Below are 13,766 nucleotides of genomic sequence, written 5' to 3' on the forward strand. Positions count from 1 at the left end.
TTCTGACCCTACCATCCGAATGTCGCAGCAGAAATCGAGACTCATCAGACCAGGCAACGTTTTTCCAATCTTCTACTGTCCAATTTCGATGAGCTTGTGCAAATTGTAGCCTCAGTTTCCTGTTCTTAGCTGAGAGGAGTGGTACCCAGTGTGGTCTTCTGCTGCTGTAGCCCATCTGCCTCAAAGTTCGACGCACTGTGCGTTCAGAGATGCTCTTCTGCCTACCTTGGTTGTAACGGGTGGCAATTTGAGTCACTGTTGCCTTTCTATCAGCTCGAAGCAGTCTGCCCATTCTCCTCTGACCTCTGGCATCAACAAGGCATTTCCGGCCACAGAACTGCCGCTCACTGGTTTTTTTTTCTTTTTCGGACCATTCTCTGTAAACCCTAGAGATGGTTGTGCGTGAAAATCCCAGTAGATCAGCAGTTTCTGAAATACTCAGACCAGCCCTTCTGGCACCAACAATCATGCCACGTTCAAAGGCACTCAAATCACCTTTCTTCCCCATACTGATGCTCGGTTTGAACTGCAGGAGATTGTCTTGACCATGTCTACATGCCTAAATGCACTGTGTTGCCGCCATGTGATTGGCTGATTAGAAATTAAGTCTTAACACACAGTTGGACAGGTGTACCTAATAAAGTGGCCAGTGAGTGTATAGTGAATGTGGCTATGCGGAGTGGGGGCTATACAGTTAGCTATATATATATATATATATATATATGTAGATAGATACAGTATAATCATTATAATTTGCTATAACCGTAGTTAGTTACTATGCCCTGGCAACTTCGGGCCCTTCAGCTAGTAGATAATATAGCTGAATCTGTGGTTTTGGATTAAAGGTAGTACAGAAATTTAAATACCTAGGTATTATAATTAATCAAAGCCCAATTAAGGACCTTAAGGATAATGTATACCCCCTAAGTGATATGATGAAAAAGAAGTTTGAGAACTGGTCTCAGGTTCCCCTATCTGTGGTGGGAAGAGTTAACTTAATCAAAATGATAATTCTTCCAAAATGTTTGTATGTGCTGGAACATTCATCAATTAAAATCCCCAAGGTTTTTCTTAGGAAAATGCATGGTATGATGGCAACTCATCAATGTCAAAATTAAATATTGGATCCCTGCAGAGACCCAAAATTCAGGGTGGCTATGCGGTACCTGACCTGTTTTTGTATTATTTAGCTGGCCAGATACGTTATTTGCAGTACTGGATAGGTGGCGACAGGCTCACTAATGCGGAAGCTCATCTTATACACATGGGTGGGAATACACCATGGGCAATATTAGAAGGATCCTACAGACCACCACAAGGTTTATTATATGTACATAGTGTAGCAATACAGGTATGGCGAGAGAGTAAGCTTATCATGAAATTCAATTGGGAGAGACTTCGATATGGGATAATCTCGAATTTCCACACCCTAAAAATCTACAGGACCCAATTTTCTGGAAGCAATACGGAATAACAACACTTAATCAGATTTTTGATAATGAAATTTTATTATCATTTGATCAAATTCGCATAAATTGTGGGGTCCCTCAGAGATTTTTACAGATACTTGCAGATGAGACATGCCATAATGCATCAATTTCCATATCCTAGGATGCGAATATCCAAATATCCATTAATAGGGGTGCTAACAATGCAAGGGACCACAGGTGTAATCTCTTCCCTATATACCTTTTTATTAAATTCCAGGATTGCTTCTACTCATCTTGTTGTAGAGAGTAAATGGCGGCAATTGATTCCTTCGATCACTGATGATCAGTGGAATGATGCCCTAGAGGTACATTTGGTGTTGTCGCCAGCCGCAAATAATAAATTAATTCAACTAAATATTTTACATCAGTCTTGCCTAACCCTAATTAGATTACTGTATTTTTCGAACCATAAGACGCACTTTTTTCCCAAAAAATTTTGGGGGAAAGTGGGGGGTGCGTCATATCGTCTCAATATAATTACATCCGTCCATGGCTGGTGCGGGTGCCGCGGGGCTCTGTGGTGCAGTGGTGGCAGCGGGCTGTGCTCCGATGCAGGGGTAGCGGCTCTCTGTGCTCCGTGGGGGGCTCCGCCGGCATTTCCTCGGAGGCCCCCGCACATCCGTTGCAGGCTGCTGCCATGTTGCGGTGGCCTCCGGGAACATGGATGCCGGGAAGATGGCCGCCGGTCCGGGGACCGCGCATGCGCAGGTTCAGATCTCGTCCCGAGATCTCGGGAGACGAGATTCAAATCTCGACAACGAGATCTCGTCCCCCGAGATCTCGGGACGACATCTGAACCTGCGCACGCGCCGTCCCCGGCATCCATGTTCCCGGAGGCCACAGCAACATGGCGGCAGCCAGCAACGGATGTGTGGGGGCCTCTGGGCTTCGAGGAAATGCCGGCGGAGCCACTGCCCCTGCATCGGAGCACAGCCCGCCGCCACCCTCACCCCACAGAGCCCACCTGCCCCAGCACAGCTGCCCCAGCCCAGCACAGCCCACCTGCCGCAGCACAGCCCACCTGCCCCAGCACAGTTGCCCCAGCCCACCTGCCCCAGCCCAGCCGCCCCAGCACAGCCCACCTGCCCCAGCACAGAGCCACCGCCACCGCACCAGCCTGGACCACTGAATGACCCCTGTGACCACTCCTTCACCTGTGCCGGATCCCATCCCAGGTAAGCTGAATTCGGACTGTAAGACGGACCATTTGACATATTATTATTTTTTTCCCTATTTTTCTTCTGAAAATTGGGTGCGTCTTATAGTCCGAAAAATACGGTACATAGATTTGGCAGACAAGCTTCTAATGAATGCCATAGGTGTGGTGAACCAGGGGCGGATTTCTGGCATCTTATTTGGAATTGTGGTATAATACGAAGATACTGGAGCAAAGTGATAACTACATTGAAACGGATAATTGGGACACCTATTGCGTGTGTCCCGGAGATGTGTATCTTGGGTATTGTGCATGAAGAATTGTGGTTGCACTATGATAGGATATTTCTCCGGGAGGTTATATTTATTGCTAGGAAAGCAATAGCACTAAGGTGGATGGGGGGGAAATCTCCACTATCAACCAGTGGAAAAAATTAGTGAATGATATAATACCATATAAGAATATAATATATAGAAATAGAGGATGTCTACAGAAGTTTCACAGGAGTTGGGAGAGATGGTGTGACTCTCCCTTAACACATTTATCCCCTAATGCCATGACTTTGTTAATCTCACGTTACGAGTCCTGATGTGTGTTCCTTTAAACACGTGGAATGTGATGTGTGATATGCATAGACTAAAAGAGTTCTGAATTTTGATAAGGAATGCGCTAATTTAGTTGAGAGTGCAATGCTTCATAATGGAACTTGTCCCAATATGTTATGTTCCAATTTGTTTGTTTGCTTTTCTTTATTTGTTTACTCTATTATTGAATAGATATTATTTGTTTATTTATTGAAAGTGTGATGTTATATTCATGTCATTGTATTGAATGGATAAAGGTAAATGTTTGAATCATTCTAACTTTATACTATGACATTATGTTTTGTAATTTTTTTATCCTGTGGAATCTTTAAAAAAAAAAAGAGACATGCTTCAGGGAAAAAAAAAAATATTTCCCTAATGAAGCTTCTTCTTGAAAAACTTGCCTGAAAAAGATGTCATGTGCACATACCTAAGGATCTTCCAATGAAAAAAATGCCACTGAGTTCCTGATTACATAGTGTCGCTTGCCTTAATGGCCTCCATTCATGTGAATTGGGTTGCTTTGAAGACAAACACATAAAACAGTTGCTGAAATTTCTGCTATTAATCTTCCTAAAGTTTTCCTACCTGCCAGACCGCTTCTATTCCCTGAATTCTTTCTCAACAAAATGTTCACATATTCCTGGCTATCAGATACTGTAAAACAAACATGGTGCAGCCGTTTGGTTTGACCGTAGACACAAAAACACACAGGGAACTGGTATATTTTATACAAATTTTACAATTGTTTATAGATCATAAAAACTATATTTTGTGTAGACACTGTGCACCCCCTGTAAATATACAGCTAAATTGCATTGCATGGCCACATTGGTATATACAGAAAAGAACAATACCCACAAACACAGTCAGGTATCATCAGATATACAGTGGGTAGGAAATGTATTCAGACCCCCTTAAATTTTTCACTCTTTGTTTCATTGCAGCCATTTGGTAAATTCAAAAAGGTTCATTTTTTTTCTCATTAATGTACACTCTGCACCCCATCTTGACTGAAAAAACAGAAATGTAGACATTTTTGCAAATTTATTAAAAAAAGAAAAATTGAAGTATCACATGGTCACAAATATTCAGACCCTTTGCTCAGACACTCATATTTAAGTCACATGCTGTCAATTTCCTTGTGATCTTCCTTAAGATGGTTCTATTCCTTCATTGGATTCCAGCTGTGTTTAATTAAATTGATAGGACTTGATTTGGAAAGGCACACACCGGTCTATATAAGACCTCACAGCTCACAGTGCATGTCAGACCAAATGAGAATCATGAGGTCAAAGGAACTGGCCAAGGAGCTGAGAGACAGAATTGTGGCAAGGCACACATCTGGCCAAGGTTACAAAAGAATTTCTGCAATACTTAAGGTTCCTAAGAGTACAGTGGCCTCCATAATCCTTAAATGGAAGAAGTTTGGGACCACCAGAAGTCTTCCTAGACCTGGCCGTCCAGCCAAACTGAGCAATTGTGAGAGAAGAGCCTTGGTGAGAGAGGTAAAGAAGAACCCCAAGATCACTGTGGCTGAGCTCCACAGATGCAGTAGTGAGATGGGAGAAAGTTACACAAAGTCAGCAATCACTGCAGCCCTCCACCAGTCGGGCCTTTATGGCAAAATGAACTTTTTTGAATTTACCGAATGGCTGCAAAGAAAAAAAGAGTTAAAAATTTAAAGGGGTCGGAATACTTTCCATACCCACTGTATATGGGCTTTTTCTCCGTTACCCTATTTTTTGCAGGAGCTAATGCTTTAGCACAATTTTGGTCCAAAGACAGAGCCATTCATTGAAGAACCCCCTTATTGAAATGGGGGAACCTGACAGCTTACGGAATCATTCTTCAGTCCTGACGTTGATGGATTAACATTTAAAGACCATTGGGCTGTTTCCCCATTTCTTTTATAACCATACAGTGTCTGTGCAGGTTCACATCAACTATAAGACAGATCTGCGCTTCTGTCCTGTTCCAGTGAGCACGCCAGTAGTCCATGGTTGCAACAGGGCAGTCCAGCGAGACGCGCCTCCTACCTGCTGGAATACCCGATGCCGCTTCTAAATTTTAGGCCAAGAGGAGCTCTGAATTCCTGCAGATAGGAGGCGATTCACAAAACTCCCCTTTGTCTACTCAAGTAGTACCTGCAAATGTATTTGCTCATCTCTAATATTCACCAATAATGAATATGTATGAGGGCTGTCTGAGTGTAGATAACTTCACTTCGTGAGCGTAATTTGGCCACTTTATGTTTCAGTACAGATCGTCAGTCTTTTATGGAGAAAATCGCAGCATGGACCACTTTGGTCTAATTCTTAGATGAGTCTCCTGCATTGAAAGGGTCTGTATGGACACAAAGCTGATTCAACTCGGATGGAATATCAGCTGTTTTTTTTCATCAAGTTATAGATTCAACAAAGAAACAAAGAAAGTTTGTTCTTTTGAATGCGAGTTTTGCCTCATTCATTGTTCACACTGCATCTTTTTCCCGACCATTCTCCTAAAAATGCCAGAACAACACTCACTATAAGCTTCTTATTCATCTCTATGGAAAAACTTGCATTTCACATGTTCAAGCTTTTTTATGCGTCTTCTAAGCTTTCAAAATTGCCTGATTGGAGAGAAGAAAGTGGAAAATGCACTAAACTAAGCACTGTCCAATCAAATGGCTGCCAAAAAATCCCACTTTAGGGCGAAAACTCTTCAAAACTGCTGCAAAACTTCACATAGAAGGAGAGCTTCCTTAAGCGGGTCTCACTAGGAAATTTGCGGATTTTGACTGCTGGAAAAATACTCAGTGTGAACATACCCTTAGATATATTTTTATTCATTTCATTTGTAGACATTTAGGTACATTATCCTACACAGGCCATCACTGTCTATAATGTGCATTGCAATGTAGAAATATATGACCCTAAATACTTGATTTACCCAACTGATTCATTTCAGGAATTGCCTGGGCAGTAATGGAAGACCATGAGTTGTCAAGACTAATTTGTTAATGACAGCGAGTGAACCAGCACAATCCAATCACTAGTCAATATACACGTTTTTCTACAAATTAGAGTTCTGTAAAAAATTAAAAAAGACACATGTAAAGCACCAATTCTCCGTGTGGTGGTCCACAGAACACCAAATAAAGTTGATAAATAAGTGCATTAAAAAGTAGGACTTTGCCCCTGAGAACATTTTGGTCTGTTCGTTGAGGGGGAAGCCTTGAGGTGTATGTGTGGTTCTCGCCAGGAGATTCAGATGAAGCGTTAGGCTTCAAAGCACCAAGAGTCCCATTGTAAACAAGTTTCAGTCTCCCTTCCTGAGAGAGGGGTAAGAGGCCCGTCTAATAACGTCCTGTATAAATAACGTGGGGCTTCCACCCTCGACCTGGAGGTGGGTTGTCAAAGTTCATAAAGGAGAAAAGCTTATCCTCATCTGAAGCACACAGGGCCAACTATGAAGCCATAAAGGTGGTCTCCATCCCCATCATGAAAGAGGGCTAAGTCCCGAACAGGAAGCAGAGAAAGGTCCATGGGCTCAAAATGGAGGAGAGTCTCCGTTCTGTTGAATGATTCTCCACCCTGTAAAGACACAGAAAAAAAGTTTTAAATTGCATAAAAGAAATTCCTCAGCCTACCAAAAATAACCCCAAAAAATCTTTAAATTGCTTAACAATATAGATCGAGTTCGCCAGTTGCTGTGATCCTCTGGTATCCACTTAATTCTGTGACTCTACCTCTGCTTTTGCATTTTCTGTGACCGGAAGACTTTTAAAGGCCCCATATCCTTTGGATAAAAATTAGTCTAAACCCTCCAATTTCGGCACACCACCTAATGTGTATGAGGGCCTCTCGACTCTCCTCTGACATATGAAGTCAAAGGAGTGAAAGATCCGGTCTGTTGGGATTTCCAGTTGCCAATCTTTTTTTTTTGGGTGGGGAAACAGGTGTGTGGCAGCAGCTCATTCATATAGAACACAGCAATGCTGGGTCATAAGTGTTTATGTGTATCGAGTAGTTGGGAGAGAGAGTTACTGACACAAACGATGGTTCGGCTGACGGTGATCTAATGTGCATGGCTAGATTAACACACAGCTCTGGTCATGCGCTGTCCATGTCTAGCACAGGACAAGGAATAAGACTGCCAGGACTAGAGTGACTACCAGAGGATCTGGGCGCCTGGCAGAATTGATCTATATTAGTAAGTTATATAACTCAGTCCTTTAAGATCATTCACATTTTTATTTATTTTTATTGGGGGGGGGGGGTGTAGAAACCCATTAATTTTTGCATGATATTATTCTTAGTACTGGATCAGATTCCCATCAGTAGCCTGTAGTTGTTAAATCCTTACAGGATTTATATATTAGGTACTGAGGTATGATACCCCAATGTAACATGCGTAACAAGACCCCCACCTATCATTTACCATTTTAATACTGGTTTCTTCCTATGTAGTAATGGATCTCTAGGATCTCTATCTCCTGGCTACTACCTTGTTGTAGGATGAATAACTGGATGCCTAAACCTATATTTAGAAAATTGGTATAGTTTCTACAGTGTCATGTACAAAATAATGAAGAGATTATCCAGCTCAACGATGAAGTGAAAAAATAATTCTTTATTCACTCAGATTTTGGCAAAATAGAGGATAAATTTCAGCATAGTAGGACAAGAAGTTCCGCTATCAATGCGTTTCAGGTGTCACAGCACCCTTAGTCTTCATTGGAATTCTATACGCCAAGACACGGCGGTTCCGTGCTCCGAGCCTCATGATGTCCTGATCGGTGAGCTGGATTGTTTCATATACATATATCACATCGGTAGTTGTCGCCTGTATCTGCTGGCCCTCACCTCACATCCTTGTAATGTCACCATGAAGCTCTGGTCCACTATACCGTATATATATATATCACATCGGTAGTTGTCGCTTGTATCTGCTGGCACTCACCTCACATCCTTGTAATGTCACCAAGAAGCTCTGGTTCCTTGTGTCAGTCAGAAACTTGACATCTTTGTCTGTGGCCGTACGTCCCGGCTGCGCTACACATACGTATCTGAATTGCTGACGTACTCGCAGACTCTGCAGCCTGAGGAACCGCAGCTGAACCACATTGAGCTCGCTGTATGTGAACTAGGATGGGAAATACAGCATGGCTGACAATCAGGCTCAGAAAAACATTTTATCCTACAATGTGCAAATGCACAATAAAATACTTGCACTTACAGAAAACCCCCCGGGAAGGGTGCTGAACCACTGGAATCCATGCTGTACCTGGTAGCTCTGGAGCCACGATTTCACTGGGATCTACAAATGGTAATTACAGCATCATGATGACTGAGACTCAAAGCAGCTACTGGAGACACAGTCCATACTGTGATCTAAAAATGGACACATTTAGTCCACCTTGCATATTTAAACATCCTATACATTATCTCAATAAAGCATTGCTGTTTGCTAACAGTTTAGCAAGAAGATGCAAAATATTGACTGCTAAAAATATAGCTTGTCACCTGCTGAAGAATGTGTAGGAAATATAAATATATCAAATTCCTTGGATAATCTGTGTTATGATGAATCTGTTCTACGCACTCTTCTGAGAAATACACAAGTACCTCATGGCAAAAGATAAATAGCCCCATAGCCACCCTTATAGTTGTAGGGTTAAACCACCTGGAACAGAAGGACCTAGTGTATTATTCCCCCTCTATGACCCTTAAGACCAATACACATAAGGTAAAAGTTGGCCAAACCCATCGATTTCTGTAGGATCATCCAACAGTCTAATGTATGTGAGGGCATCCTGACTCTTCCCTGACAGGTGATGTCGAAAGAGAAAAGGATCAAGCCTGTTGAATTTCAATGGCTGACCCTTTCATTCATCGCAGAGTAATCCACTGGCAGAGGAGAACACAGGAGCTCTCAGACGATCCAAGTGTTCCTATGTATTGAGGAGCCGGGAAAAATAGCTGTCAGTCAAACAATCATTCTGCTGATAATGATGTGTAGACCTTTAGACTGATTCTCCACTACATTGCTACCATTCATTTCCTCAGCATCTCAGACCTGTACTGATTCGCACTAATGTGTTAGCTGCTACTATGGTATGGCCTTGTATTACACTACCCTCAGAGCTGAAGCAAGCACTTACTGTACAGATGGGATTTTTGAATATATTCCAGTATAAGTTTTTGTGTCTGGCCAATAAGAGAATATTTGACCATTGCATGCTATTTGCTTACCTGGCTCTGCTGAGCAGGCACACAGGTTTCTCCTTCAGCTGTAAAGTTGCAGAATACAAGAAAAGAATCCTGTGGGCTTCCTTGATTTGGGTCAATATAGTAATAACCTATTAAAACATAACAGAATATTCATTTCATGCAAAATAAAGCTATCAAAATTTTAACTGCACATCATGGGGGCGGATTTACATGCGTTGCACCACATGTATTACTTGTGTTACGTGGAGTGGTCAGTTCCTTTGTGGGAAAAACAGTGGGGCCTGAAATCAACGCATTGCACCAAAATTTGGAGCAAATTATTGTGTCGAAATACGCCAATAGTTGGTGCAAACTGACACTCTACAGTGTAAAGATACACCGTATTATCAAGCAGCATGAAACACTTGACTTGTGATACATTTTCAAGGGATTGTCCACCACTAGGACGACTCCTTGATCTGAATGTTTTCCCCCGTGAAAATAAAAACATTCATACTCTCCTCCAGTGCTGGCGCTGTTCCAGCCATGTCAGCTCTCTTGTTCCTGGGGCTCACTTGAGGTTGTTATGATACGTGAGCCCTGCGCCCAATCAGCCCTGGCGTCAAGGTCTCCACCTTCTGTCGTATATGTAATGATGAGGTAGCCAGGGCTGCAGTTCCTCTTGATTACGAATATGTTTTAAGGCGTTGACAGTGACGCCAGCGCTGATTTTGTGCAGGGCTCATGTGAATCCCAGTAATGCAAGTGCCAGCACCGGCGGAGGTGAGTATGTGTTTTGATTTTCACGGTGAAAAACACAGATCAAGAAGGGGTTGTCATAGTAGGAGACAACCTGTTGTGAGTTCATTTACCCTTCACCATTGAGGTCTGATGAACTCCCTCTTCTGGTGAAGGAAGGTAGTGAGGCTGATTACCAAGCACCTGAGCAGGATGATGATGACTGGGTGACTGGAATTGCTGACTGGATATAGGGCAGCCGACGCCCTTCTGCCTTGCTGGTGATTTCTCAGAGGGATTCTAGGAGACCAGTCTGATTCCTGCTCCTCAAAAGCTAAGTTTTCTGCTCTGCTTTTTGCATTTGTGTTTTGGTTTTGTTTTGCCTTGTTTTTCTGGATTTCTGCTATTCGCTGCTGGGGTGAGCTGAATTCCTTTTTGCTCTGTCTTCAGAAAATACCTGAGTGCTGATATAGTCTTTTTGAAGCCTAGCGTCTTCAGGGCTTTTTTCCCTATCAGTCTGTTGGCTCTTGTTTTCATAGGGTTTTGGCGGATTGCAGACAGCAGCTTTTCTATCCTGTCCTATTTAGTTAGCTTGGGCCCCATCATTTGCTCTGCCTATCTTTCTGTGTGAGTGTTTTTTCATCTTGCGTCACCGTCATTATATGTTGGGGGCTGCCTATTGCTTTGGGGTCTGTTCTGGGGCAGTTTAGATTTCCCTTTCTGTCTTTAGGCTATTTAGTTCTCCGGCTGTGATTGAGGGGTCTAGGGCACCGTAGGAACCCCCCACGGCTACTGCTAGTTGTTGTTGATAGGTTCAGGGGTCTGCAACCCGATAGCTGCCAACTTCTCTGGTTATCTAGACTTAGCTAGTATTTCTGTTTTTGCCTCCTACGGTGACTCATTCATAACAACAACCGCTTAAAAAAAACTCTATTCTAACTTTGAACTGTCTAAAAATTAGTAGATCTCCTCTGATACGTTTGGGAGGTTGTGAGATGAATGGCTGGTTGTCTATGAGCCGCTTAAAAAAAAAAAAGAAGAAGCTCTTGAAATTGGGACCTTGGATGTTGTATTTTGCTGCTGCAATCAATTGTTACATAGTCATTAATGGGACTCCCAAAAATTGTACTCCCACCAGGGTTTTTAAGTCGTGCATAATTTTTATTGAATCCAAAGCACGACCTATCCCTGACATTTGATGTTGATTCCCTACTGGCCACAATTGTTTTTTTACACTGTGTACTATTATGACATTTTCTATTAAAGCAATTTTAGGAATTTTGCTTTTGTCAGTGTATTTGTCTTTTGCAGAGTCATAGGTATGTGCCCGAAAATCAACCCACCGTCTGGAAGTTGAGGATGGACAAGTTGCAGCTCTTTACATGTGCTTGCAGGATTTTCCCTGGTCCCATTTGGTGGATCAGACAAGAACTTCAAATCTTCTTCCAGACGATGAATAAGATCCCATGGGACTAGGTCGTGTGATATCCTACTGTTGGGAAGCAGACGCTAGGGAAAATTAGAAACAAAGCAAGACTTTATTATAGTATATGACAAACTTCATATACACTATATAGAAATGCAAAATGGAGACTTAGTCGTGAATAACCATTTGCATGTCTGTGAAAATCTGCGGAGCTTTGGTGCTCATGTATGCAAAATGGGATTAGCAGTGAAACAAGTACATATTATGGTGAGCACGTCACAATGTTTGAACACATGTTCAATGGAGCTTCACAGGTCATAGAACACTCTAGTGATACAAATTACCACAATTGCATGAGACGAGAGAAATCAAGATAAAACCTGCCATAAGGTACTTACTTTTAGACTCTGTGCACTTATGCTAAGAGAAGGTCCTGGAGGTCCTGATGCCCCAGGAGGTCCCTAATGAATATAATCATAGCGTATTCTTACATTTAATCAAAAATTTTAATTTCTGTTCATAAATTGATACAATTTTCAATACTTACTGGGGGTCCTGGAGGGCCAGGTGGTCCTTCTGCTCCTTGGAAGCCTTTTGGACCCTATAATTATATATTTATATTAAATAAATATTACAAATGAGAACAAACTGTAAAATAGTGAATTTACGGTAATTGTTATTTTTACCTGCATACCCTCAGGTCCCTACAAATAAAACAAGAAAAAATAATGTTAGCATAAAGCAATAGGAAGTGCATTGTAAAGTTTCTAAAACTGATAATTTGTGCACTTACCGGAGGACCTTGAGGCCCAGAAACACCTTGAGGTCCAGGTAGCCCAGTGACTCCCTAGTGGAAAACGTAAATACAGGCTTTGATCAAATTGCCACAAGTTCATTACTGCTGATTTCTGAACTTCAGTCTGAAATAAAGCAAGGTCACTCATGTACATTAGGCCAATGTTGGGTGATTCACTAACCTAAAGGGGTTGTCTCAACTTGTTAAGTGATTAAAATTGCAAAGTGCTTGTAAAAATGAGCAACAATGAAATGTACCTTATACTACAAATTCTCTCAGTTCTCTAGAACAAGAGATTTTTAATGTTATACTTTACTGCTCATTGCCTTGCCGGTTTCCTAGGCAAGGAATGGGATTTCAAGCTCTTTTCTGTACTGCTTGCAAGAAGGTCTCTGAAACTGGCCAGCTCCAGCCCCCTGCGCGCCTCCGCTGGTACAGAGGCAAATCTGTCTCTGCTTGGAGCATTGGAGAGCTCACAGTTCTAACCAGTGATTCGACCATACCACTGGTCCAAACTGTCAATCTTCTGGACTACACTGGTTGATCACCTCCAGGTATCAGATATCCTCAACAGGCTCATTTATTATTTCTTATGCTTTGCTTATATAGCACTATCTTATTCTGCAGCATTTTACATACATTATCATCACTGTCCCCATTGGGGCTCAGAATCTAAATTCCCTATCAGTATGTCTTTGAAGTGTGGGAGGAAACCGGAGAACCAATGCAAACACGAGGAGAACATACAAACTCTTTGCAGATGTTGTTCTTGGTGGGATTTTAACCCAGGACCCCAGTGCTGCAAGATAGCAGTGCTACCACTAAACCACAGTACAGGTCATGACTTGAGGATATCCTATAAAGAGAGGATATACAGTGAATATGGAAAGTATTCAAACCCCTTTAAATTTTTCACTCTGTTTCATTGCAGCCATTTGGTAAAATCAAAAAAGTTCTTTTTTTTCCTCATTAATGTACACTCTGCACCCCATCTTGACTGAAAAACCCCCCAGAAATGTAGGAATTTTTTCAAATTTATTAAAAAAGAAAAACTGAAATATCACATGGTCACAAGTAAGACCCTTTGCTCAGACACTCATATTTAAGTCACATGCTGTCAATTTCCTTATGTCCTCCTTGAGATGGTTCTACTCCTTCATTGGAGTCCAGCTGTGTTTAATTAAACTGATAGGACTTGATTTGTAAAGGCACACACCTGTCTATATAAGACCTCACAGCTCACAGTGCATGTCAGACCAAATGAGAATCATGAGGTCAAAGGAACTGGCCAAAGAGCTCAGAGACAGAATTGTGGCAAGGCACAGATCTGGCCAAGGTTACAAAAGAATTTCTTCAGTACTCAAGGTTCCTAAGAGCAC

General features: G+C 42.0%; 1 protein-coding gene across 4 annotated transcripts in view; it reads right to left on the reverse strand.

Annotated features, from left to right (window-relative positions):
* Positions 1-6,033: 6,033 nt before the first annotated feature.
* Positions 6,034-13,766, reverse strand: part of LOC141046640 (uncharacterized) — a 445,193-nt gene continuing 437,460 nt past the window's right edge. For 3 of the 4 annotated variants that reach the window (XM_073541183.1, XM_073541182.1, XM_073541184.1), the window contains exons 60-68: positions 12,385-12,438; positions 12,278-12,295; positions 12,139-12,192; positions 11,990-12,052; positions 11,509-11,674; positions 9,470-9,576; positions 8,454-8,534; positions 8,178-8,360; positions 6,034-6,808 (exon numbers count right to left, since the gene is read on the reverse strand). In XM_073541183.1, the coding sequence (XP_073397284.1) occupies positions 6,659-6,808; positions 8,178-8,360; positions 8,454-8,534; positions 9,470-9,576; positions 11,509-11,674; positions 11,990-12,052; positions 12,139-12,192; positions 12,278-12,295; positions 12,385-12,438 (876 nt within the window). In that variant the 3' untranslated portion in view covers positions 6,034-6,658. Of the gene's footprint in view, positions 6,809-8,177; positions 8,361-8,453; positions 8,535-9,469; positions 9,577-11,508; positions 11,675-11,989; positions 12,053-12,138; positions 12,193-12,277; positions 12,296-12,384; positions 12,439-13,766 lie in introns of those variants that run through there. The other variant, XM_073541185.1, reaches the window with a different exon arrangement.

This window comes from Dendrobates tinctorius, unplaced genomic scaffold, assembly GCF_039654945.1.
Source record: "Dendrobates tinctorius isolate UK_male_01 unplaced genomic scaffold, ASM3965494v1 ptg000120l, whole genome shotgun sequence".
Taxonomy (NCBI): Eukaryota; Metazoa; Chordata; class Amphibia; order Anura; family Dendrobatidae; genus Dendrobates; species Dendrobates tinctorius.